At 44.0% G+C, this 23908-nt stretch overlaps 1 protein-coding gene across 1 annotated transcript in view; it reads left to right on the top strand.

The window, feature by feature from the left end:
* The window catches only part of LOC144824340 (receptor-type tyrosine-protein phosphatase eta-like), a 146642-nt gene that overhangs the window by 26770 nt on the left and 95964 nt on the right, over positions 1–23908 (top strand). The window contains exon 5 of the mRNA XM_078683457.1: positions 18650–18720. Coding sequence (XP_078539583.1) covers positions 18650–18720 — 71 coding nt within the window. The remainder of the gene's footprint in view (positions 1–18649; positions 18721–23908) is intronic.

Below are 23908 nucleotides of genomic sequence, written 5' to 3'. Positions count from 1 at the left end.
GGGCTAACTAAGCCTTGCACATTTTCCAGCTTCTGAATTAGAGTGTCTCTCCTTCTGGCGACTGTAACGTGTGATATTTATATCACTATCATGCAGCAAACATCTGATAGGAAGTACTAGATCGATGCAGTTATTATCATATGTCATGGAAATGCTTTTGTAAAGACAGGGTATTCTGTGCCACTGGGAAGTTATAGGCATTTTATAAGCACTCATTCTGAACCTATTACTTTAAGTGTAAAAGACACTACTAATAAAGCATAGGATGGGAAACAAAGTACTCCAAATCCGTGTTGTATAAATGGTTCTAGACAAAGAGGAATTCAGTGAAAAATAGGGAGGTACATGAAAGAACTTCTGTGCGACTAGCAGAATTAATATAAATTATATATGACCGAAAATTACTTCTTATTTATTTATTTTATTTATACATATTTGTAATGCACACCGCATAATTAAATAGCTTCTCAGTGCACAAGAGGAATTTGAGAAGCGATCAGTGGAATGGGGCAGCAAAATTTGAACCGGTTTGATTGCAAGGAGGTTGCTGCTGGCTTCACCGATTTGTAGGGAGGTTGTACCCTGGCTGGGTCCAGCTACTGCGAAGTGCCTGTCTCGATTTGCATTTGGATTTGGGAGTGCAGGGGCAGGTGAGTTAATTAGATCGCAAGGGTCTGGATAGCACATTATTTTGGTAGTAGTGTTGTATGTGTTGGGTGCTGAGCCATTAAGACATATGGAAGCCTAAAGGCTATCCAATGTTTCACAGGGAACACTGAAGCTTTCTGTGAGTGTGGGTGACCTGTTGGGTTTTCTTGAGGACATAGGCGAAAAATAATCTGGTGTTCCGTGCTTTTTGGAGGCCCTTGTCTTGGTAGTACTGCAGCCCATAGTAAAGTGAGTTTTATAATAGTACGGTATGAGTTTACTAGAGAGTGAGCTAGCAGGGAGGGAACTTTTCTGAAATAGACTCTGTTGTTAATGAAAACAGTCAGAAAGTCATTTACACTGGGCCAGGGATGCCTGATTTACAGCTACATTTGAGGCATTTACTTAAGGGGGAATAAGGTCATAATTGTTTTCAGGAAAATGGAGGAGAGGGATGATAAAAATTATAAAAGGGCAAGGTTTAAAGTGAATAACTGAACTTTTTTATGCTGCGTGACAGTGACAGATGCTTCACAGATAACAAATGCTACAAATATCACATAGACGGAATGTTTTAATTATATTGCAAACAGTAATCAACGTTTTAATAATATTTTAAAAATGTACAGATTTCCGCGTTCCTACTCCCAAAAAAAACACTTGACCTTCATACAACAATAAACACGTTTTAATTGTATTACCGGACAAATGTTTTAAACATACTCAATCATATTGTGGCGATTTATTCTTACAAAACCCAGGCCTAAATCCCCACGATTGCAAAGATCACGACCCAGGGATTTAATAAACTCTGAACAAAGAATACGATGTAACAGGAGGCGATTTTGTGAACTGCGTTGTCATGGCACAAAACAGCAGAGACACTACAATCGCGTGGTAACAGCATGCGCAGTAAATGCATGCGATGTAATGCCTTTCACGATGTTACATCAGTGTGGTAATTGCTTGCGTTGTTCCGGTTTCCGATGTATCATCATACATCCCTTTGAAACAACAGAGGTTAGAAAGTACTTGATGGCCTGAGGCCTGACTCTTGTCATTGACAGTTGTCAGTGGCCACCATGGATTGCTGGCCATGGTGGTACTGTTTGCCTCCTAGGGAGCATCTGTGAGCAAAGTAAATTTAGGTGCTACACAAATGGGATCCACAAGAGATGGATGGGTGGATGGATGGGTGGATGGAGGCATGGATGACCCAAATTCTGGATGGATGGATGCGTGATGGATGTATGATGGGTCGATGGGTGATGGATGGATGGGTGGATGGGTGGATGGATGCATGGATGGGTGGGTGGGTGGATGGCGACAATTGGTGATGGATGTATGATGGATGGGTGGATGGGTGGGTGGATGCATGGATGACCCAAATTGTGGATGGATGGATGCATGATGGGTAGATGGGTGATGGATGGGTGGATGGGTGATGAATGGGTGAGGAGAGGATACATGGGTGGGTGCATGGATGCATGAATCGTGGGTGGATGGTTTGGGTGGGTGGGTGGGTGCATGGATGCATGAATCGTGGGTGCATGGGTGGAAGCATGGGTGGATGCATGGGTGGATGCATGGGTGGGTGCATGGGTGGGTGCATGGATGCATGAATCATGGTTGGGTGGATGGATTGGTGGGTGCATGGATGCATGACTCATCGGTGGATGGATGCATGGGTGAAGGGGAGGATGGATGGGTGGATGGGTGGATGGGTGGGTGAATGGATGGGTGGCTGGATGGGTGCATGGGTGGGTGCATGGGTGGGTGCATGGGTGGGTAGATGGGTGGCTGGGTGGCTGTGTGTCTACCATCACTGATTCTACCCCTCTGGGGCCTGGCAGAGTGTGGGGTCCAGTCCCACCGGGGTGATGTAGTGTAGCAAGAGTGAGCTTTAGGTTGGTACCTCTCAATCCTCCATCCAAAAACATAGTTCTCTCGCCATATGCCCACAAGTGAGAAGATGGAGTCCCACATAGGTTAGCTTAGTGGGCCCTGGGAGTATTGACAGAGGGATCCAACTGGGTTCAGAGAGGCCCAGAACTGTAATGTGCCGCTGCTGTTGTTGTCCAGGGTCCATGTTCTATCACCCTAGGCAGAGATGTTCATTAAGATATTGGTTATTCTATCCTTGCTTTAGGCTGTTGAACTTGGCCCTTTTTGCAAGGTTATCCCCAAACCTTTTGCCTCCATCCTGCATTATTGCTGGCTTGTTTTTGTTGACTTTAGGACTCTGGGCATTTTTCCACTGCTAATCAGCGCTAAAGTGTCTATGCTCTATATCTAAATTGTATTGGTGATTTGTTTATCCATAATTGGAATATTTGATTTACTATTAGGTCCCTAGTAAAGTGCACTGTGTGTGCCCAGGACCTGTAAATAAATCAAATGCTACTAGTGGGCCTGTAGCACTGATTGTGCCACCCACATGAGTAGCCCTGTAAACATTTCTCAGGCCTGCCACTGAAGTGTCCGAGTCTACAGTATTAAACTATAAACAAAAAAGAGGAGTATCACCACAGGACCGGGAGGTGGCCCTACTGGAGATGGGGAACTTTATGAAGACCTCATATAAACAAATGGAGAGAGTAAAGGGATTTTATCCACCGGAGTGGACGGAAGAATACTCCTGGTCCCCTAGGTTAGGTATCTATATAACAAAAAAGAAGGAGTACCACCTGAAAAAATGCTCAAAGAGCGATTTCGGTGGGATGATTTTCTAATGCAACAGAAAGAAGAAAGTCCTTCTTTGGTTTTAATAAACCCCTCACTCACCGACCTGGTCGGTGACATGCTTCATCATCGGGGCCACCTTGATAGCCGAGTGCCATCAAGGTGTGCTGCGACACCTGAAATACAGTGGAGCTGGTATATGAGTGATGAGTGCAAAAAAAGAAGTGGGTGTGTTAAAAATTGTCCTGGTATGGCTTATTGGTGAAAATAATTTTTATTCTTAAGACTACTGGACAATATTAAAAAGTATGTGTAGATACAATAGTAGGTTTAATTATGACCAAGTGTATCTGTAATGTAAGTGGAAGGTCTACATGTTTCAAACCGTAATGGTCCTGAAGAAAAACCGGTAATTCCCATTACGGTTTGAAACATGTAGACCGTTCGTAATTCCTCATACAGTGGAGGGCGCTCAAAACAAGGTGGTTGTGAGCTCGTAATAAAAACTGATCAGAGCTAAAAGTGAAAAACGCTAAGGAGCGTATGCAAGGAGAATCGCTTACTCGAGGGCGAGTGAGTGCTGCCTCATAGGAAATCGGAACAATTCTCCTTGAGTCTTCATAAAGTTCCCCATCTCCAGTAGGGCCACTTCCCGGTCCTGTGGTGATACTCCTCTTTTTTGTTTATATATTATTGGTCTAGGGGACCAGGAGTACCCCCCTCCTCCCTTGTGGAGAAACCCTTACTCTCCCATTGTTTTTTGACATACAGTATTAAACTGCCATGAAGACCTGGCAAGTGCACCCACTGGCAAGGTCCAAACCTTCTCGTTTATTACATGTAAGGCACCGCTAAGGTAGGCTCAAGGTAGCCCCAGGGGCAGAGTACAATTTATTTAAAAGGTAGGACAAGTACTGTTGTGCTTTACATGTCCTAGCAGTGAAATACTGCTAATTTTGTTTTTCATAACAGCAAAGCTTATCTCTCCTGTAGGTTATCATTGGAGGTGTCTTGTAACATCTTACAAGTGTATCTTACAATTGGGAATAAATAGAGATGTGAAGCTTGGGGTCTCTGAACTCACATTTTAAGAATAAATCTTTTGGTGAAATTGGTTTCTAAATTGTATGTTTGAAAATGAAAGTTTTAAAAAGTGGGCGATTTCTTGCTTAACTATTCTGTGCCTCTGCCTCTCGGTAGAATACGCATCTGGTTTGGCTGACAGTTGGGCTCTTGGGCATTCATTCTATACAGTTAAACAAAGGGTGCTGAGGTGTGCTTGCAAACCTGATGGTCCATCACCGGACTGATGGGACTTCCTGAGCTAGAGTGGTGTGAGTAATTGCCACTGACACCTGAATAGGGATGAACCTGTCCTCACACAAAGCTGTTTCACGCAGCATGTCAGAAGAATTGCCGCAGCGTGAGTCTGAGCAGTGTGCCACTGACATCCCTGGTGACCCGCTCTGATTCTGATACAGCACCTGCTTCGCAGCTGGAAAATCAATGCATCACCTGTCTCACTGTTGTGGAATCAACACAGTGCCTCTTTCACATCTGCTGCATTGATGCAGCATGTCTGAATTCTTAATGAATGATCCCATGGCACCAATCCCTTCATTGACACTGCATCGCAGTAAGGAACAGAGGCTGCTTGTCCGGAATTCTATGCATCACCTCCCCTGCAGTAATAAATCAATGCATCACCTCCCCTGCCAGTAAGGAACCGATGCATCACCTCCTCTGCCCAGCAGCAAGGAACCAGCGCCCCACCTCCCCTGTCAATAAGGAACCAATGCATCACATCCCCTGCCAATAAGGAACTGACACATTTTGTGTTTTTCCGGTACCTCACCTCCCCTGTGCCTGTTCTCATATTTGATTTTTGATGCATCTAATGTACTTTGTGCTAAAACAACTGCGTCCATTAAGTTCTATGGACTAAACTTGCTTAAAGTGATATCTTGACTTGTGTATGCCAGATCTTTGTTGTTTTGATCTTGTTTTATTCAGATAAATATTGGCTAATTTTCTAAACTGGTGAGGGGTCCTTTTGTAGTATTTTCACTGTGTTAATGTGTGTGTATGTACAAATGCTTTATACATTGCCTCTGAGATAAGCTGACTGCTCATACAAAGCTACCGAGGGTTAAGCAGGTTTTATCTTACCAATGTAATCCCCTTACCATGACTAGAGTGAGGGTCCCTACATGGACCGGGTGCAAACCACTGCAATGAGAGACCCCATTTCTGACAATGGCAATCTTCAAATATTACATCTGGCTTCTCTTTAATATTTCACTTTGGCTCTTGTTACAAGTCCACCTGCCGTTCAAGCATTCATTTTGCACTTGGATTTACCCATAACAAGGGGTTGGGAATTCTAAGACATGGCATTACTTTCGAAGCCAGTAACATTGAGGATTCGTGCTAATCCACCAATACCTGCATGGTTTTCATCAAAATGATTTTTGACAAACATTCAACCAAGTTTTTCCTGGTGAAATGTCTGCGGAGAAAGGATATTTGAGAGTGCCACATTCCTGGAAATCTCATAATCCTTGTTCAGCTTTTTACTCTGTTTACTAGCCAACATAGAAGTGGTAAACTGTCGGAGGCGGGCCTTTTTCAACTTGTATTTTTATAGTGCACTGTTATGCTCATGAGTAAAGCTGCTAATGTTGGATTTGAATGGTGTGGAAATGTGAAACAAAATGGTCTGCACTTTTCCGTGCCCCAAACTTACAACACATCATCTCATTATCACTACCGTATTGCACGCCGCTACTATTAAATGCCTATTCAGGTTACCTCCCAACATATTTTAAATAGTCAACAATAGATTATTACACTAACCCATAAAGTCTTGACTTAATAGTGAAAACCTTCATCTTATGAAAATAGGAATTAAACACCTAGTCGAACAAAAGTCATAGCAAGATAAAATACCAAGGGCTTGATCACCAGGCTAGACACAAACATGAAAATCTCCATTCAAAGAGAAATGTGACATCTTACACTAGAACTGGAGAACCCCATATTGACACAGACTAATAGTAAAACTAAAGTGTAATGGCAGAAGTAGCCCACCCTGCAAACATGTCATCCAGCCGCTCTATGACCTTGTCATGGGTTATTGATGATAGCTCCTCTTCTAAAGGAAAACATGAATATTCATCAATGACTACCATGAGATGATGTTTATTTCCTAATGGCCCAAAGAAATTAACTGCAACTCTTTTTCAAACATTTGAAGGAAGGCCAGATATTGTCAATAGATGCTGTATTAGTTTAGGGGAAAGGCAGTTGCAAAGATGACACTCTTTCAGTTTCCTCTCAATTCGCTCAACTTGGCACAGGAACCACACTCAGTCTTTTAGTGCTCTTTTTGTGTCTCCAATACCACTATGTCCTTCATGGGCTAGTTCACTGACTTGCTGTCTTAGGCTTTCAGGTATGATGATTCTCAAGCTTCTCAATACAACACCTTCCCTGGTAACGGACGGTTCATCCTGTACATTTTAAAATAAAACATCATCAGCAAAAGGTTGAGTACTCTTCTTCCACCACAGAGTTGAAATAATGTCCTTGAGGAAAAGCATGTTGTTGTCAGCATTAGTAGCAGCAATAATCTGTTTAACGGATAGGGCTGCTGGCGTGCTGGACCTCACAATGAGGTTGATGTACTCCTCTATCATTTTTGATGTCGAACTGTGACGATGTAGCAGTACTTGGGAAACGTAATCAGCTGAGTTATGATCATAATTGGCTTGTGTGCAATTGCATGGTTGTACTCTTGCAGTCTCAACCCCTAACTCTTAATGCGAAGAGGCATCTTGGTTTTTGAATTTCTAAAAACAGTGAGCAATGCTTGGTGGTCTGTAACAATAGTGAAATGTTTTCCATATAGAAACACAGTACAGTCAGAATCTCCTCTGGAGGAGAGTTGGCATTTTTTGTGTCAGACAGGCTTCGACTGGCATAGGCCACTATGTATTTCTGAGCATTTGGATGACGAATATGTTGAGCAAGGATTGCCCCCAGCCCCACCGGTCCCACATTTACTGTGATTTTGTTATGTAACGGGTACAAAATAGGCAATCTCAGTTGAATTCCCCATTGCATGTTTTATTCTTCTGAAGCTTTGATCACCTTCAGCAGACCACTGGGAAGGGACATTTCGTTTTGTTAAGTCGCTCAATGCGGCAGTCACGGTGGCAAAGTAATGAATGTATAATGAACATTAACTGCCCTTTTCTAAGAAGGATCGCAGCATGATGATTCTTGTGGGGGGAAGTAGCTGACAGTGCTTGCACTTTATCTGGGTCAAGAGCAATGTTCCCTCTAATTTTTTTCCTCTGTGGGTGGCATTGGATGGTCTCTGTGCACTGCAGCCAATGTTATGTGCGCCAACATATGCACTTACCATGACACGCTCTAAATCAAATAATGCTCACCTCTCATCAATTTAATAAAGATGAGCAATGGTTTCACGAGAACACAAAATACTGTAGTACCCTCTCTCTAAGTCCTATTTATCACAGTACAGGATGTATCTGTAGACATAAGCATACTCAAGTTAGTGTCAAAATCCAATTCATGATTCCAGGTTATGTTCCTCCGCTAACTCTAAGGGAGTCCTGCTTTCTGTTTTTACCATCTTACCTTATACTTTGATGTAGATAAGTATTCAGGTTGGTGTCATTCCTTATTAATCGATTTCAATGCACTGCCATGGTTTGCTTTTAAAATCCGCAATAATATAATACAGCTCTAAGTATACATGCCTAAGCCTAATGAGTTGACCTGTTGTTTTGCATACTATAATAGACCCACCTTTAAAAATGGAGCTTGATGTGATCCATTAAAAATCTCAAATCATTTCGATCATTTAGGGTTTGTACAAATTGGCCCTTTGTCCAGATGGAACTGAAAGAGACCAAGGAGGAAATTAATAAACAAAATGTTTCTCTCCTACTACCAGAAAAGTGACCATAGAACTCACATTCCCCACCTATTCTTCCTATCATAACAGTGCCAGCGCTCCATTCTAGAAATCCCGTTCAAGGCAAAGAATTGTATACATGTTAAAACCGGGAGCCCCCATTGTTGTTCGGGAGCCCAGGACGAAGCAGGGAGTCTCTTCTGCAACCAACTAGTCTTAGACCTTTGGCCTCACAAGTAAGTGAGACTGACAGTGCTTGCTGTAGCTAACCAAGTGAGTTAATATTAATTACATATTATTTGTTTTTAGAAGCAGCATGATCAGCTACCTCGGTGCCAGTCGTGTTGCAGTATATGCTAGTTCAGAGTGCTGCTCAGGCATTGCTACAGGCTCGAGGCTGCCGGCGTGCTGTGTGTTACCAAGTGTGTGCCTGAGACTGCCTTTCCAAAATGCCCGGGGCTGCGTGCATGCTGCTGTCTGCCCCTGTTACTGGAAGATATGTGGGTTTCAGAAGTCCTCACAAGGTCCAGCTCATAGGCGAGACCTAAATAGCATAAAGAAAATGTAACCAACCTCCGTGAAAACAGTAGAGTGGAAGGTGAACCAATCAAACCTGTGCCGGTCAGTACACCACTTCCTGTATGTAATTCCCTGTGTATTGGCAATAAGTGGAGATCTCTTCTCAGAGTGCAGTCTCTCACCCATGGGGGCATAGTTTTGCACCCTGAGTTAGAGGATAAAGGGCAGAGATTCTGCATGTAGGAGGGAGACCTCACACGTAGTGGAAAACCCAGATATGATGAACAGTGACTAAATACAAAAAAGGAATGTTTTATGTATCTAATATGTGTATGATTATATAAGATATTTACTGTTTGCCATAAACCATGAGGATCGTGACTAAGGTACTGTGGGTTTCATTCGACTAGAACTTCTTCAGGGCTTATTAAGTATTATAAAAATTATTTCAGCAACCCTTGATCTTGCGGGATATTTCTTATTGCATGAACTCCAAGTATGCATCATCTCTAATGACTGCTGCCCTCTCCAGACCAGAGTAGGATGTTAAACAATTAAATAATAGTCTCGCTTGAAGTTCATGGCACAATCAATCTCCTGCAGGAACAAGGAATGATGAACACATCTTTTTATTATCAGTAAGCCCTGAAGAAATGCAAGTTGAATAAAATGAGATGGCTAAAATCAGGTTTTGCCATAAATGAATGATGACCAGTAAAAAAACTACTAAATATTACAATGGACCATTGTGTCCTTTTATGCTTTTCAACCAGCACGATGAATTGTATTTTACATGTGTAATTTGGAGACACCCAGTCGTATATAGGAGTTACTAAGAAGAGCGCTTCAATCTGTCCGAGGCTGGCATGCAGTGAGGGGCGGTTGTCTCTCAGCATGTGGAACGCAAGAGGAGGCATTCTTAAACGTAGGCACTGCTCCCGGGCTGCTAAATATATACCACTTTGCACTGATAGAGCTAACTGTCTGAACAGCACAAAAACACAGGAATAAATCCGTGTAAGCAGCTGAGGCTCCGACAACAGCTTACATAACAAGATAAATGCATGCGCTAAAGGCACCTACAAATGCCACGTACAGTCCTGTCAAGTATCACGCATTTCAGTGCGGTGTTCGCATCACTGCACTGAAATGCATTGTCATGCATTTTGCCACCCTCAGCCCATTCCTCCAGCAGCGCCTGTGCACGGACTCTCTGCTGCTCCAACGGACGTGCTGCTGCCTGGGCTGAGTTCTTAAAGAGTTAAACCGATCTGCTCTCAGCTCTGCGGAGTGGCTGAGTGCGCTACCATGTATCTCTGCACTCTGCCCGGCAGCTGCCTGCTGTGTTGCCTACAAACAATAAATGCGGCAATTGGCGCCGGCACGGCGCATGGCTTTACACACACTCATACTGCTCCATGTATGGGGGTGGCTGCCCTCTCAGCAGTCGATACTGCTGTCAATCACTGTGGCACACCATGGGGGCCGGGATTAATCCGGATGTGCCCTGTCACGTCCGGAGAAAAAGGAACTAGGCAGAAGCGGGACTCCTCTGGTGCAGCACAAGACTCGACTGTCTCATGGCCCCCGCACTCTGAAGCAGGGCACTGCATAGCTGCCAAGGTTACAGATTGCTATGTGTGACATTTTCATAATTTTGGTGTAATTATGAGTGACATTTCAACGACTATGAGTGGCACTTTCTTGCGAGCAAAATCAAGCAATTTAAACGAGTGCAATTTACCACCCTTTAACAGTGACCCTCAAGTGTCCAATACCACTCTCTTACATGCTTTTGTTTTGTTTTATAGCGCTACTCTTACCATTGTAGGGTGGCAGAGCACTTTACATCACACAGAAACAATGAATCTCAAGTGTATAAATCAGTGTATAGCAAATGTTACATAAGAGGTGTAGGGAAAGAAGTCATAGGGCATTCATAATGGATATAGTTGGAGTGCTTGATTGCAAGAAGCGCAAACTCAGAATTTAAAATGTACCATTGTGGCTGTGGGTTGTCTTTACTAGTAAGAATTAATTTCTACTCAAATAAACCTTTTTTGCATTATTAGGATAATTAAAAACCATGAGAGAAATCAACTCTAACCTATACCTTTGAGTTTCCAAACTGTTCAATATTACGATTTTCATTTATAAATTGCAACTAATAAATGGATCTCTCTGACAAAAGCAGTAACCCACCGAACTATTTACATTATATGCATTTCTGTGATCTGCATTGTGCACGTGCTTTGCAGCAGGCATGTTAACCCTCTGCGCTACTTTGTCAAAACTTCCACTAGAGAAAACTAAATCGATCCCCAGAAGGTCCGTTAGTCACCAGAGTTCTCTTGACATTTTGAAATGTTGCCTAAAACTTGCTGGGTGCAGGAAACCTGGCTGGTGCCATTGGAATGTGGCAGACACATAGGCGGGCATGGGATATTAGGTGACACAAGGTTACTAAGGCCAGTAAAGGTGCAAAAGGAGGTGGGTACATTACCACCGATCCGGTAGAAGGCCTGGGTGGCCTGTGGGAATGAGTCTGCAATACCATGTGGAAACTGGTGGCGTCAAAAGAGGCATTCACGTGAGTATAGAACAGCAGTGCACACCGATCATGTGTGACAAGGTCGGTGCGTAAACCTGTCGTCACCAAACATTGCTCCATTTGTGTAATTTGGACTGGGGGTAGGGTTGTTTAAATGACTCGACGCTGTGCACTGTAGTGCATTTGTTGCTGCGCTGAACCCCTTTGGATCTATACCCCAATGAGGGAGTCTGCATCTTGAGTTTTCAGCTCAATGCTGTTTCCCCTACTATCGAGTCTAACACTGCCAAGTTCCCTCCTATCTTCCCAAAGAATGCCCTACTGGCCGATGCCCCATCCTTCTAGCAATGCCAGCGCTCCTTGGATCCCATCTGAAGTCAGAGAGGCTTCTGTATGGGAGCTTACTGTTGGGTCTCACACCTTCGATACCCTCCATCTTCCTTTCACTTAACTGCTGCTCTCCACACACACTTCTAATCTTAGTGACAGTTTTCATGCTACTCAGGCATCTCTATGTTGGGTGAATCCGCCCCTCTGTTTATAGTGCTGTACGTGAATGCTGTGTCATTTTAAAGTAAGCCACATAAATTCCACGTTCAGTAGTGACAGAGGCATGCTCACGTACTTCCACGTGGAAACGAAATGAAAATGAAATACATTTTAACAACAACGCTGCAGCTAAATCTGGAATTAAGAAATTCCTGCCCGCACAAAGCACTTAATTATATGTCTGCGGCACAGCCAGACGGAGTTCAAAATCGAGGACCCCATATAAGAATGTCCTACTTTCTTTCTTCCCTAATCAGTAAATAGGAGATCATGTCAAAGTAACCCAGGCAATGATGTGAGTTAGACAGGGAATATTCTTCGAGCACCAGACAGATGCCCAACCAACCCTCCTCCACTTAATAAACCATCCATATTGTGCTTCATTCTCTATTAAGAGAAGATATGCAGCACCAAACACAGTGTGTGCTTTTAGGTGATTCTAAAAGCACACGCTGTGTTTGGTGCTGCATTTCTTTCATTTTCTCGAGTGCGTCTGTGGGGCTCATCGTTTGCTTTTGTTTAAATCATTCATGTTAATCGCAGCTCCTGATGGGCTCTGCCATTAACACGACTACTTAAACAAAAGCAAACAATGAGCCCCACAGGCGCACTCGAGAAAACAAAAGAAATATAGCAAGTGCTCCCCCCCCCTCCTTGGGAGGGGAGCACTTGCTAAATACCTTTTCAAGTTTAAAATGCCCAATTTTCGCACTGCAGTGGAGGCGCCAGTGCCCTCGGGAAAATGTGTGTGCGCGCCACACGCACAGTACCCTGCGCTCGGGGGCACTGATGTGTGCGAGCGCTCAGGCGTGCGGTTTCGAGGGAACACTGGTCAAGAGTCATTGCCCCATCAGAGAATATTTGCTCAAAGAACTTAAGTTTGGGTTGTGAAACTCACACTTTGCTGCATTGAAAGTGCATACGCAAATAGCTGGCACTCGTGTGTAAGAGCCTTGTAATGCTCATTTTTATGTTGTCCCACATGCCAGTATGTCATCACTGTAGTTAAAAGCATGTGTAACAGGTTAAAGTAGTTATCCTGAAATATTTTTGCATCCAATGACACTCCAAAACTCAACCTTTTGTATCTGAATAAACCAACATGAGTTGAAAATGTAGTAATGTACCAACAGTTCTCTTCCAGCTCAAGTTGATGGTATGCTTTGTTCAGGTCAAGACAGGCGAAGGCTTTGGCTCCGTTCAGCTGCATGATCATGTCCGCTATGTGTGGACCAGTATGTCTTTCTCTGTCAATTGTTTGGGTGGCTTGGCGCATATCAACACAGATGCACTGTCTTTTATTTGGCACCACTACTATGGTCGAGCCCCAGGGCTTAGGACCGGTGGAGTGCTCAATGATGTCCTGCTTCAACATCATTTCCAGTTCTTTCTTAACTTCATCTTGCAAGTGAAAATTTACTCTGTGGAGCAGCTGGACAACAGGGCAAATATCCTTGTTAATATGAAGTTGCATCTTCCTTTTCTTAAGCCTTCCCAGGCCGTGAAAATACTACAGGAACTGACTCACAATTTCAGATTGAGTATGGAGGTTATAGTTGAGGGATATCAGTCCCATGTCTGCAGCAGTAGCAAAACTGAGTAGGCATGCACTGGATAAAGTTCTTTGAAGAACGTGAATTGGCACTTGCACTGACTTTGTTTTATATTGCATGGTTGCTATGAAGAACTCAAGACTCTTCAAGGGTTTGGCGGCAGTCCATGTGTATACCCTTGTGTTTGACGGGTTGTGGAATGGCACAGGAGACAGGCTGTTAAACTTTTTGACTGGCATTATGTCAATTGATGCACCACTGTCTATGATAAAAATGGTTACGGCCAACTGTTGACCTTTATTGCAATCTTAGAGCAGTGTCAAAATTAATTGTGTTGTTTCGTTTGTTGCTTTGTCCTTGTCTTTTGTTCTTCTCTGCAATCAGCTAAACCTACATGTACATGTTGATCTTTGGTCTATATCATTGCACATCTATCTTCACTGGCACTTGCTAATGACATTGAAGAACATTTGTAGGAAGAACTTGATGACGATCAGCTTTGTCTAGTTTCCACTTGAGTTTCCACTTGTTGTAACCGATGTTGCTTTTTTGGCCTTGTGGGCATGGCTAGAATGCTTCCCATCCCAGATGCTAAATCCATTGTTTTTTTGCTCACCATGCCATTCCAGTTTGAACCCAGCCATATGCAATCAGTGTTGACCCTGTGCCTCTCGGGTGCAGTCCAGCCCGAACTGCCAAGCCAGGGAGGGGACTGGAAACAAGCATCCTAGGACCGGTTTTGGGGTTTCACCCCTCTTCAGCCAGGATAACTTGATTCCAGTGGCATGAAGAGCACGGGACTCACGTCTGAGCATACCCGTCCCACTCGGGGTGACAAATGCAAAAACAACAGTTGATGGACAGAATGCAGAACAATGTCATACATTCACCGCAGGACAGAGATCTGGGCCTAAATCCATAATTTTTATGATCACCATTCCATTTAAGTTTGAACCCAACCATATGCAAATCAGTCTTGACCCTGCGCCTCATGGGAACAGTCCAGCCCGAGCTGCCAAGCCAGGTTCTCCCTGGACTAGAAACAAGCATCCTAGGACCAGTTTTGGGGTTTCACCCCTCTTCAGCCAGGATAAGTTGATTCTAGTGGCATGGAAATCACGGAACTCACGTTAGAGCATACCTGTCTCACTCGGGGTGACAAATGCAAAAACAACAGTTGATGGACAGAATGCACAACAATGTCATACATTCACCCCAATACAGAGATCTGTGCCTAAATCCATTGTTTTTTTGCTCACCATGCCATTCCAGTTTGAACCCAGCCATATGCAAATCAGTCTTGACCCTGTGCCTCATGGGAACATTCCAGCCCGAACTGCCAAGCCAGGTCCTCCCTGGACTGGAAACAGGCATCCTAGGACCGGTTAAGGGGTTTTACCCCTTTTCAGCCAGGATAGCTTGATTCCAGCGGCATGAAGAGCACGGGACTCACGTCTGAGCATACCCGTCCCACTTGGGGTGACAAATGCAAAAACAACAGTTGATGGACAGGATGCAGACAATGTCATACAGTCACCCCAGTACAGAGATCTGGGCCTAAATTAATCGGTTTATGCTAACCATGCAATTCCAGTTTGAACCCAGCCATATGCAAATCAGTCTTGACCCTGTGCCTCATGGGAGAAGTCCAGCCCGAACTGCCAAGCCAGGTCCTCCCTGGACTGGAAACAAGCATCCTAGGACCGGTTTCGGGGTTTCAGCCCTCTTTAGCCAGGATAGCTTGATTCCAGTGGCATGGAGAGCACGGGACTCTCGTCTGAGCATACCTGTCCCACTCGGGGTGACAAATGCAAAAACAACAGTTGATGGACAGAAAGCAGAACAATGTCATACATTCACCCCAGTACAGAGATCTGGGCCTTAATCCATAATTTTTTGCTCACCATGCCATTCCACTTTGAACTCAGCCACATGCAAATCAGTCTTGACCCTGTGCCTCATGGGAATAGTCCAGCCAAACTGCCATGTCAGGTCTTCCCTGGACTGGAAACAAGCATCCTAGGACCGATATCGGGGTTTCACCCCTCTTCAGCCAGGATAGCTTGATTCCAGTGGGATGGAGAGCACGGGACTGACGTCTGAGCATACCGTCCCACTAAGGGGTGACAAATGCAAAAACAACAGTTGATGGACAGAATGCAAAACAATGTCATACATTCACCCCAGTACAGAGATCTGGGCCTAAATCGATAGTTTTTTTGCTCACCATGCCGTTCCAGTTTGAACCCAGCCATATGCAAATCAGTCTTGACCCTGTGCCTCTTGGGAATAGTCCAGCCAAACTGCCATGTCAGGTCTTCCCTGGACTGGAAACAAGCATCCTAAGACCGGTTTCGGGGTTTCACCCCTCTTCAGCCAGGATAACTTGATTCCAGTGGCATGGAGAGCACGGGACTCACCTCTGAGCATACCCGTCCCACTCAGGGTGACAAATGCAAAAACAACAGTTGATGGACAGAATGCAGAACAATGTCATACATTCACCCCAATACAGAGATCGGGGCCTGGGGTGGTTGAGTGAGCTAAAGAATGATGATGGATTGAACCCAGATCAGTTGACAGGGGGTGAGTGTTTGATTTGCTCAAACGCTCCGTCCATCATTCCATTTGGTATCGCTTTGTTCGCCCTAAGTTGGCAGGGTATGCTCAGACCTGGGTCTCTTGCTCATATTGCCACTGGATTCAAGATAGCCTGGCTGATGAGGGTTATGAACCCGAACCTGGTCCCAGGATGCTTGTTTCTGGTCCAGGCAAGACTTGGCTTGGCAGTTTGGGATGGACTGTTCCCATGAAGCACAGGATCAGACTGATTTGCATATGGCCATGTCTGAACTGGGGTGGTGGAGTGAGCTAAAGAGTGATGATGGATTAAACCCAGATGAGTTGACCGGGGGTGAGTGTTTGAGTTGCTCAAACGCTCCGTCCATCATCCCCTTTGGTATCGCTTTGTTCGCCCTAAGTTGGCAAGGTGTGCCCAGACATGGGTCCCTTGCTCACTTTGCCACTGGATTCAAGATAGCCTGACTGATGAGGGTTATGAGCAGGGCGTCAACTCCATGTACTCCAACTTTGCTCTGCTTCTCATCGATTTTGGTGCACATGGCACGCACGGGCAGTTTGGTTTACCATTGCAAACTCTCAGAGAGAGCAGTCTTATTTCTTCAGGTCATGTTTCCCCTACTCGTCGTTAGATGTAGTGACCTCCCCAGCCTGGGAGCATGCAAATGAATACACCAAACACAGAGCACTATTTTCCTCAGCATACGACCACACACTGAACTCCCATTACGTCATAATTGTTAATAACCACACCTTATCACCTCCCAGAAAGTTACATAATTCTGCTCTTGAGTCTGCACAGAACCACAAGGGTCCCAGCTCACAGTCTAATGACACTACATACTCTAAAAAGTCTAATTCATCACAGAAGGGTGCCAAACTTGAAGTTCTGTCACCTATGCTGAGGCATACAGTTAAAAATCTGGTGTCCAGTTGGAAGAGGTATGCACCTTGTCCAAGTAGGGACCACAATCCTAGTTAGGGTAAGTCACTATACAAACCCAAATTATCCTGTGCTCACCCACTGGTAGCTTGGCATATATCAGGCAGGCTTAACCTAGAAGGCAATAAACCACAATGGTTTAGAAGACTAGAGAATATTTATCTAAGACCAAAATTATCAAAATCCATCAAGTAGAAGTTGAGATATTGAACATTGAAGAAATAAGTGCATTAGAGTGTTTAAAAGCAGGTAGCGCTAAAAAGGTTACTTCAGGTCATGAGGGACCTGTGCAAATCCAAAGTTCAGGCCAGCAGCGATGGAGCACAGGCCAGCTACAGGGACTACTTTGGTCCACTAAACACAGTACCTTGGCTCCTGGGTCGCAGTCTGCGTGCAAGGCTTTGCATCGTCCGGCGTTGGTTCTGAGAGTCTGTGCGGTGAGGTTTTGCGAGGCTTCATGTCGTCCGGCATCGGTCCAGAGAGCTGTCAGCAGTGTGGTGAGGCTCTGCACGGTGTTGCGCTGCATTGCATCAGATTTTGCAGAGACTGAGATGCAGAACCCACTTCTGAGGCCCAGAACTTGGAGGGGGCACCTCAGGCAAGGGCAGGACTCACAGAAGGCAAAGTCTGGCAGCGGCAGCAGAACTGCAGGAAGTCTATTGTGTCCCTGAGACTTCAAAAACAGGAGGCAAGCAAACAAGCACTTGGAGATCCCTTTGGAGGAAAGGCAGAATTCAGCTCTCCTCCAGCAGCATCAGAGAGCAGTAGGTAGCAGGGCAACAAGCAGGCAGCAGTCCTTCAAGAAAGCAGTCCATTTGAGTCCTTTGAGCCACAATGCCAACCTTAGGGGTGATGTATATGTAATAAAAAAGGGAGTTTGGCGCTTGGCAAGTAGTTTTAAATGCCAAGTCACAGTGAAAGAGAACTGCACGCGCAGGCCATGCCATGGCAGGCCTGAGACATGGTGAGGAGGGTACAAAAATGGGCGATTCATCAGTGCTGCGGGACCACTAGTAGCATTTAATTTACAGGCCCTGGGCACCAGTAGTCCACTTACTTAGGACCTAAAAGCAAATTAAATATGCCAGTTGGGTACGATCCAATGTTACCATGTTTAAGGGGAGAGCACAAGCACCTTAGATCTAATTAGCAGTGCTAAAGTGCGCAGAGTCCTAAAGCCAGCAAAAATGGACACAGAAAAATAGAGGGAGTCAGGCAAACAGTTGGGGGAAGACCATCCTAAGACTGTCAGGTCTAACATACACGAACACAGAATAAACAATTTGAAAGAAAAGCACACCTCCAATGTATTTACACCGGGTCTCTGGCAAGTAGAGTACACCCCATCATTTCAGTTTACCCCATAAACCTTGAGGCAAACATCATGTATTTTTAAGTAACACATGAATTTTACATATCTATTCACCTGTTTCGCTGGATGTCTTCAGGTACTCCTGCAGTGCTAAAATGTATATATCAATGCAGGTGTTTTAACACTAACAGGAGCTGAACATGACCCTTTTCTAAAGAATTTCTTCTTTGAAATTTTACTTGATGTCATGCTGTGTTTTTATTTTTAGGAGAGTCTCAATTAAATGTTTTAATTTTTTAACTGGTTTTATCCATAGATTTCTCATTATTGAAGCATATTTTAATAAATCTTGTTTGGTATGTTACAGATGACGTTTCCCGAGTAAAGCTTTCATGTGTGAATCCAACAGATGACTATATTAATGCAAACTACGTGCCTGTAAGTAATTACACAAAACAAAAACAAAAAGTTTTGCCCTCAAGCTTTCACTCTTCACTTTTTATTTATCTGAGGAACTTGTTTATATATACCCTATCCACTGACTCAAGAACTTTAATATCTACCGATTTGCATACCAGTTGCAGCCAGCGTTTTCAGCATTTCTGTTAGTACAATGTGGAAAATGCAATAGTTTATTAATGAATCAGAATGCACGCATTTGTGACTGTAACTAATTCATAACCATTACCTTAAAAGGCCTCTCGAATCTCCCCCACCTCACCATTGTAAAATACTTTTTTTTTCTGATCAGCAAAGGAAAAATGACAGATAAGGGTGCACAGAGTTGCATATATTAGTCTTGTGAGAGGTATGAAAACTGTAAAAAAAAAACACGGTCCATCAATCAAATGTGGGAAGAGTCCATACATTACCACTGTGCAGTACATTTATCCCTCCACAGCTCCAGCCTTTAAACAAATTTGTCATGCATCATACTCAGGTTCTACGAGACGTATTGGGAGACCCTACATCGTCTTCTGGTGTGGAGCTAAGGTATTGGACAAAAGGTTCCCAGAAATCCCTAGGTCTGGAGGCCTGCGGTAATATACCCCTGTAAACTATACAAATACGGTCTCCGTGCAGATGATAAATTGCCAAAGATGCGGCGATTCTAACGCAGACTTTCTGTACATGGCAGGACCATGCCATGTACAGAAAGTCTGCGTTAGAATCGCCGCATCTTTGGCAATTTATCATCTGCACGGAGACCGTATTTGTATAGTTTAACAGGGGTATATTATATTTGGTGAAAAATGTAATATGAATAATGTGGAGGTTGCATTTGGAGGTCAGTAGGTGCAGTTGGGTGCAGCTATACTTCCAATCTCCTTCATCAATAGTGTCACCTATCGTCTCCTCCCACCTCTGAATTGATTTATTCTGAGTCTGGATTTGTTCCCCCTGAGATGTGTTGTACATGCGCGTGACCAGGCCCTGCCTTTTGGGTGCTTGTAATAGGAGTTGTACGATATGAAGTTGGGGTGGCTCGCTCGAAAATGTTGGGAATTGTTCCTTTATAGCCATGCGCAGACGTAAATAAGCAAATACCTTCAGCGGTTCACGGTGCGAGCTAAGAGACGGCTCGTCTTGTGGGATAAATCAGTTGTGTGGAAAGATTTTGCTCATTTCAGTGAGGCCCATGTCTTCAGTAAAGTGAGCATGTCTTTCTCTTGGGTAACTGTGATTCGCGGATGGTGGGCTATGGGTAATGCAGGAGCTTATGTAGGGAGATGCTGTGCTCGATGCACTAGCGTGGACCATGCTCTCGACGTGCAGAGCACAGGATGTATTATGTCCCTTGGAGTCTGCTTCTTCGGGTCAGAGATGTAAGCTGTCAGTGGGGAAAAGGGAGCATGCTTTCATGTCCCACTGCTATGTGGGGTATGTGCGCATGAGGTTGTAGCCAGTAATGGGAGAGTTGTGCTTGCGCGCAATAAAAATATAGTTGGAGGTCCGGTGCCCCAAAACCCCCTTGGTGATATGGTATGGTTAAGGTTTTCCAGCCTACTCTCGCCTGTTTCCCAGCCCATGTGAGCTGCTGCATGGCTGATCTCAATTTTTGAAAAAAAGACTTGTGTAAGCCGTAGCTGGATATTCATAAAGAAATATAACAATTGTGGTAGGACTATCATCTTTTATATACCAATCCTGTCCGCCAGGGATAGTGGCAATCTTATCCAATGATCCACTTGTTCTTCCAATTTCGTTATAGCCCTGCCATAGTTTTCTTTGATCACTGTGTCTGGGTCATGGTGTACACATATGCCTAGGTATGTTATAGGATCAGTATGCCATTGTAGCGGAAAATCCAGGTCAGGTTGGGTTGTGGTGGGTGTGAGTGGTATCACCATTGATTTGTCCCAGTTAATTCTGAGTCCTGAGTAGTGTTTGAACCAGATATATTCCCTAATGAGCGAGTTTTAATGTAAATTCAGGTGACGTGTATAAAGAACCATATCATCTGCATATAGAGATATGCCGATGGGGCGGAGGTTGAATTGCAAGGCACATTCTGGGTGTTATTGGCGAATCTTGCAGGCTAGCGGCTCTAGTGCTAATGTAAAAAGAAGTGGTGAAAGCGGGCTTCCCTGCCTAATTCCGCAGCTGATGTTAATTGGGGTGAAAGTATTCCAGTTGATTCTCATACAGGCGCTAGGCTCAGTGTAAAGGAGTGCGATCTATCGCAGGAAGAGTTCTGGGAATCCCATCCGACGAAGAACGGTGAACATGAACACCCACTTCACAAAGTATAAAGCCTTTGCTGCGTCTAGTAGGGCCGCGGCAGCCGACAGATCGGGGTGTAAATGGTGAAACATGGTAAAAATAGTACCTAGGTTTTGCGTTGTGGATCTGGTTGGTATGAAACCCGCCTGGTCTGGTAGTCCCAGATTGCGGATCATTAGCTGTATATATGTCGTGAAAATTTTAGCTAATATTTTGACATCAATGTTTATTAAGGATAGTGGACGATATGATACGCAGTCAGTCAAGTCTTTATCCGGTTTAGGGAGAGCTATCAGTATCGCCTCTCTCAGCGGGGTCGGGAGAACACTGTCCTCATATCACTCTTCGTACATCCCGGCCAGGTGTGGGATTAATATGTCTCTAAATTCTTTGTAGAATTCCCTGGGGAGTCCATCCGTGCCAGGTGCTTTATTATTTGGTAGCGAATTGATTGCTTCCACAATCTCGTCTCGTGCGATGTGGTGGCTGAGGAATTTGTGGTGGTTGTCCGATAGCCACGTTAATGCAATGTCATCAAGATATTGGTTAATTTCGGGTGGGGACGTGGTCGATTGCATGGAATAAAGACGTGGGTAGTAGTCAGTGAAGCCGTCTAAGATCGTTGGTGTATCATATGCAAGTTGGCCGTGTGTGTTTGTGACCTGCGTGATGCAGGTTGCCGTATGCTTGAGGCGAATTCTGTGTAATAGTGCCCTTCCTGGTCACTCCCCCTCACCGTAAGTGCGTGCAGTATATCTATGCGAGATATATTTAATCTCGTCAGCGGCGTGTTCATTATATATGTCAGTCTTGTTCCGGATGCCCGCTAACAGTGGCTACAAAGGCTGCTTCCAGTTGTTGGAAATCTGCCATTGACAGTTGCTGCTGGATATCTTTCAAGATTCCTGTGTGTTTACCTATGCAGTGGCCTCTAATTGTGACCTTAGAGGACTCCCAGAGTGTTTTTGTGCTACTCACAGAACCCATTTTTAAGTCAAAAAAGTCCTCGATGGCCCGGTGCAGCTCTACACGAAAAACCTGATCTAGTAGGGCGCTCTGTTTTCAAGTTTCAAGTTTATTTATTTTTATTTGCTTTGGTACTCAACTGAGGACCACAAATATTTTAAACGTAAAATGCAGGTTATTTACAACAGTAAAATTTCTTGTGCTAATACAATGTTAAAAAAGATTACAAATATTTATAAAAGTTATGACAGACAAATTCATTTGGCGGGAATTTACATAGAGTGATCAGTTCCTTTGCTGAGTTAATCCTACATTTAATGTATATGGCTTGCAAGTACCGCTTTCTTGCCGTTACTACCTTTGGATTTAAACAGGCAAACATTAGATGCTCGACATCTTGCTCTCCTCCATTACACAAATTACATTTAGAGTTTTCCTTTAAGTGCCATTTGGCTGTTACAGTTTTAACGGGTAAAATACCGAACCGGAGCAAAACAGTCGCTCTCCTGACAGAATGATTTAGGTTGAAAGCAATGTACTGTTGAATTTTCTTGAATGTTACAGTTTCAGTGAAATTCCTATATGTAGATAGTTTAGAACAATGCAGAAGGTCTAGATCAAAGCTCAGCCTTGGGGTGAAATGTTTCAGAAAGAGTTTAAGTTGGGATGGTGTCCAGGCTAACAGTAGATCAGTATTAATCTCCGCTAGCTTAAAAGCAACTGACATATTTTTCTTAAAAGTGTGTTTGGATGAGTCACAGTCCATTGTTTCTGTTTTGAGCAGAGATCGAAGAGTTCCTTCCTCGGCGTGCAGGAGATTATATGCCCACCTGATGACAATAGCAATTCCTCTGGAGTAGGAGCTGGATAATGAGAACTCGAGGCGAAGGGCTTGTACAGGAACGGCCTGTGATACCTTCATTAGTCTCCGTAATATTTTTCCTTCTTTTAGATCTAGGAAGTTCCACTGGTTTATGGGAATATATTCCAAGGCGTATGATAGTACAGGCGGTATCTTAACGCTTTATACCTTGAGCAGAGAAGAGAAATGTCTGTATCCTTACGCTGCGTATAGTCTTGCAAGAGCTCCCGCATGTACATCAGCTTTTCTAGTCAGGTTCACAGTGTGTGGCCGATTTTGTAGAGACTTGGTAAAGATCCTGCCTAGATAGGTGTATTCATTTACTTCTTCCACTTTGTCTCCACCAAGGGTCCAGTTATATTTAGAACTCTTTTTCTTTCCTGAAAAAGAAACTATTTTTGTTTTGGTAATGTTAGGGATTAAGTAGTTTTCCTCCGTATATTTGTTCAGTGCCTGGAGATTGCTTTGTAGTCCAAATGGTGTTAAATCTAGTATGACAATATCGTCTGCGTATAGCAGTGTATGTATGTTATGGGAGGCAACTTTTGGTGGAAAATTGTGTGCTTGCTGGAGACATTGAGGCATATCACTGAGATAGAGGGAAAAGAGTAGGGGAGCAAGAAGACATCCCTGTTTGAGGCCGTTGGGGGTCAGGATAGGGCTAGTTAGGCCCCTTTCTCTCCCCATTTGTACCTGGCACCAGGTGTCTGTATGCAATGATATTAATATTCGTAGTAAATTATCAGGGATACCCATTTTACTAAGTTTTTCCCAGAGTATCCTCCTGTCCACCCTATCGAACGCAGTCGAAAAGTCAATAAAAGCTGCATAAACAGCCTGAGATTTGATGGACACATATTTATCTAGGATAGTTTGAAGGATGGCAATATTGTCCGTGACTGAATGCTTTGGTCTGAAACCAGCTTGATATCGAGGGATCAGTCCAGATGTGAAGGCCCAGTTTTTAAGTTGATCCAGGACTTCCGCCGTGAAGATCTTTCCAGTGGAATCCAGCAAAGCAATTTGTCTGTAGTTACCAGGTTGTAGTCTTGATCCCTTTTTATGTATAGGTAT

The sequence above is a fragment of the Lissotriton helveticus genome, chromosome 3_1 (genome assembly GCF_964261635.1).
Source record: "Lissotriton helveticus chromosome 3_1, aLisHel1.1, whole genome shotgun sequence".
NCBI lineage: Eukaryota > Metazoa > Chordata > Amphibia > Caudata > Salamandridae > Lissotriton > Lissotriton helveticus.
Note: the sequence above shows the minus strand (reverse complement) of the source record. Positions and strands in the feature narration are given on the sequence as shown.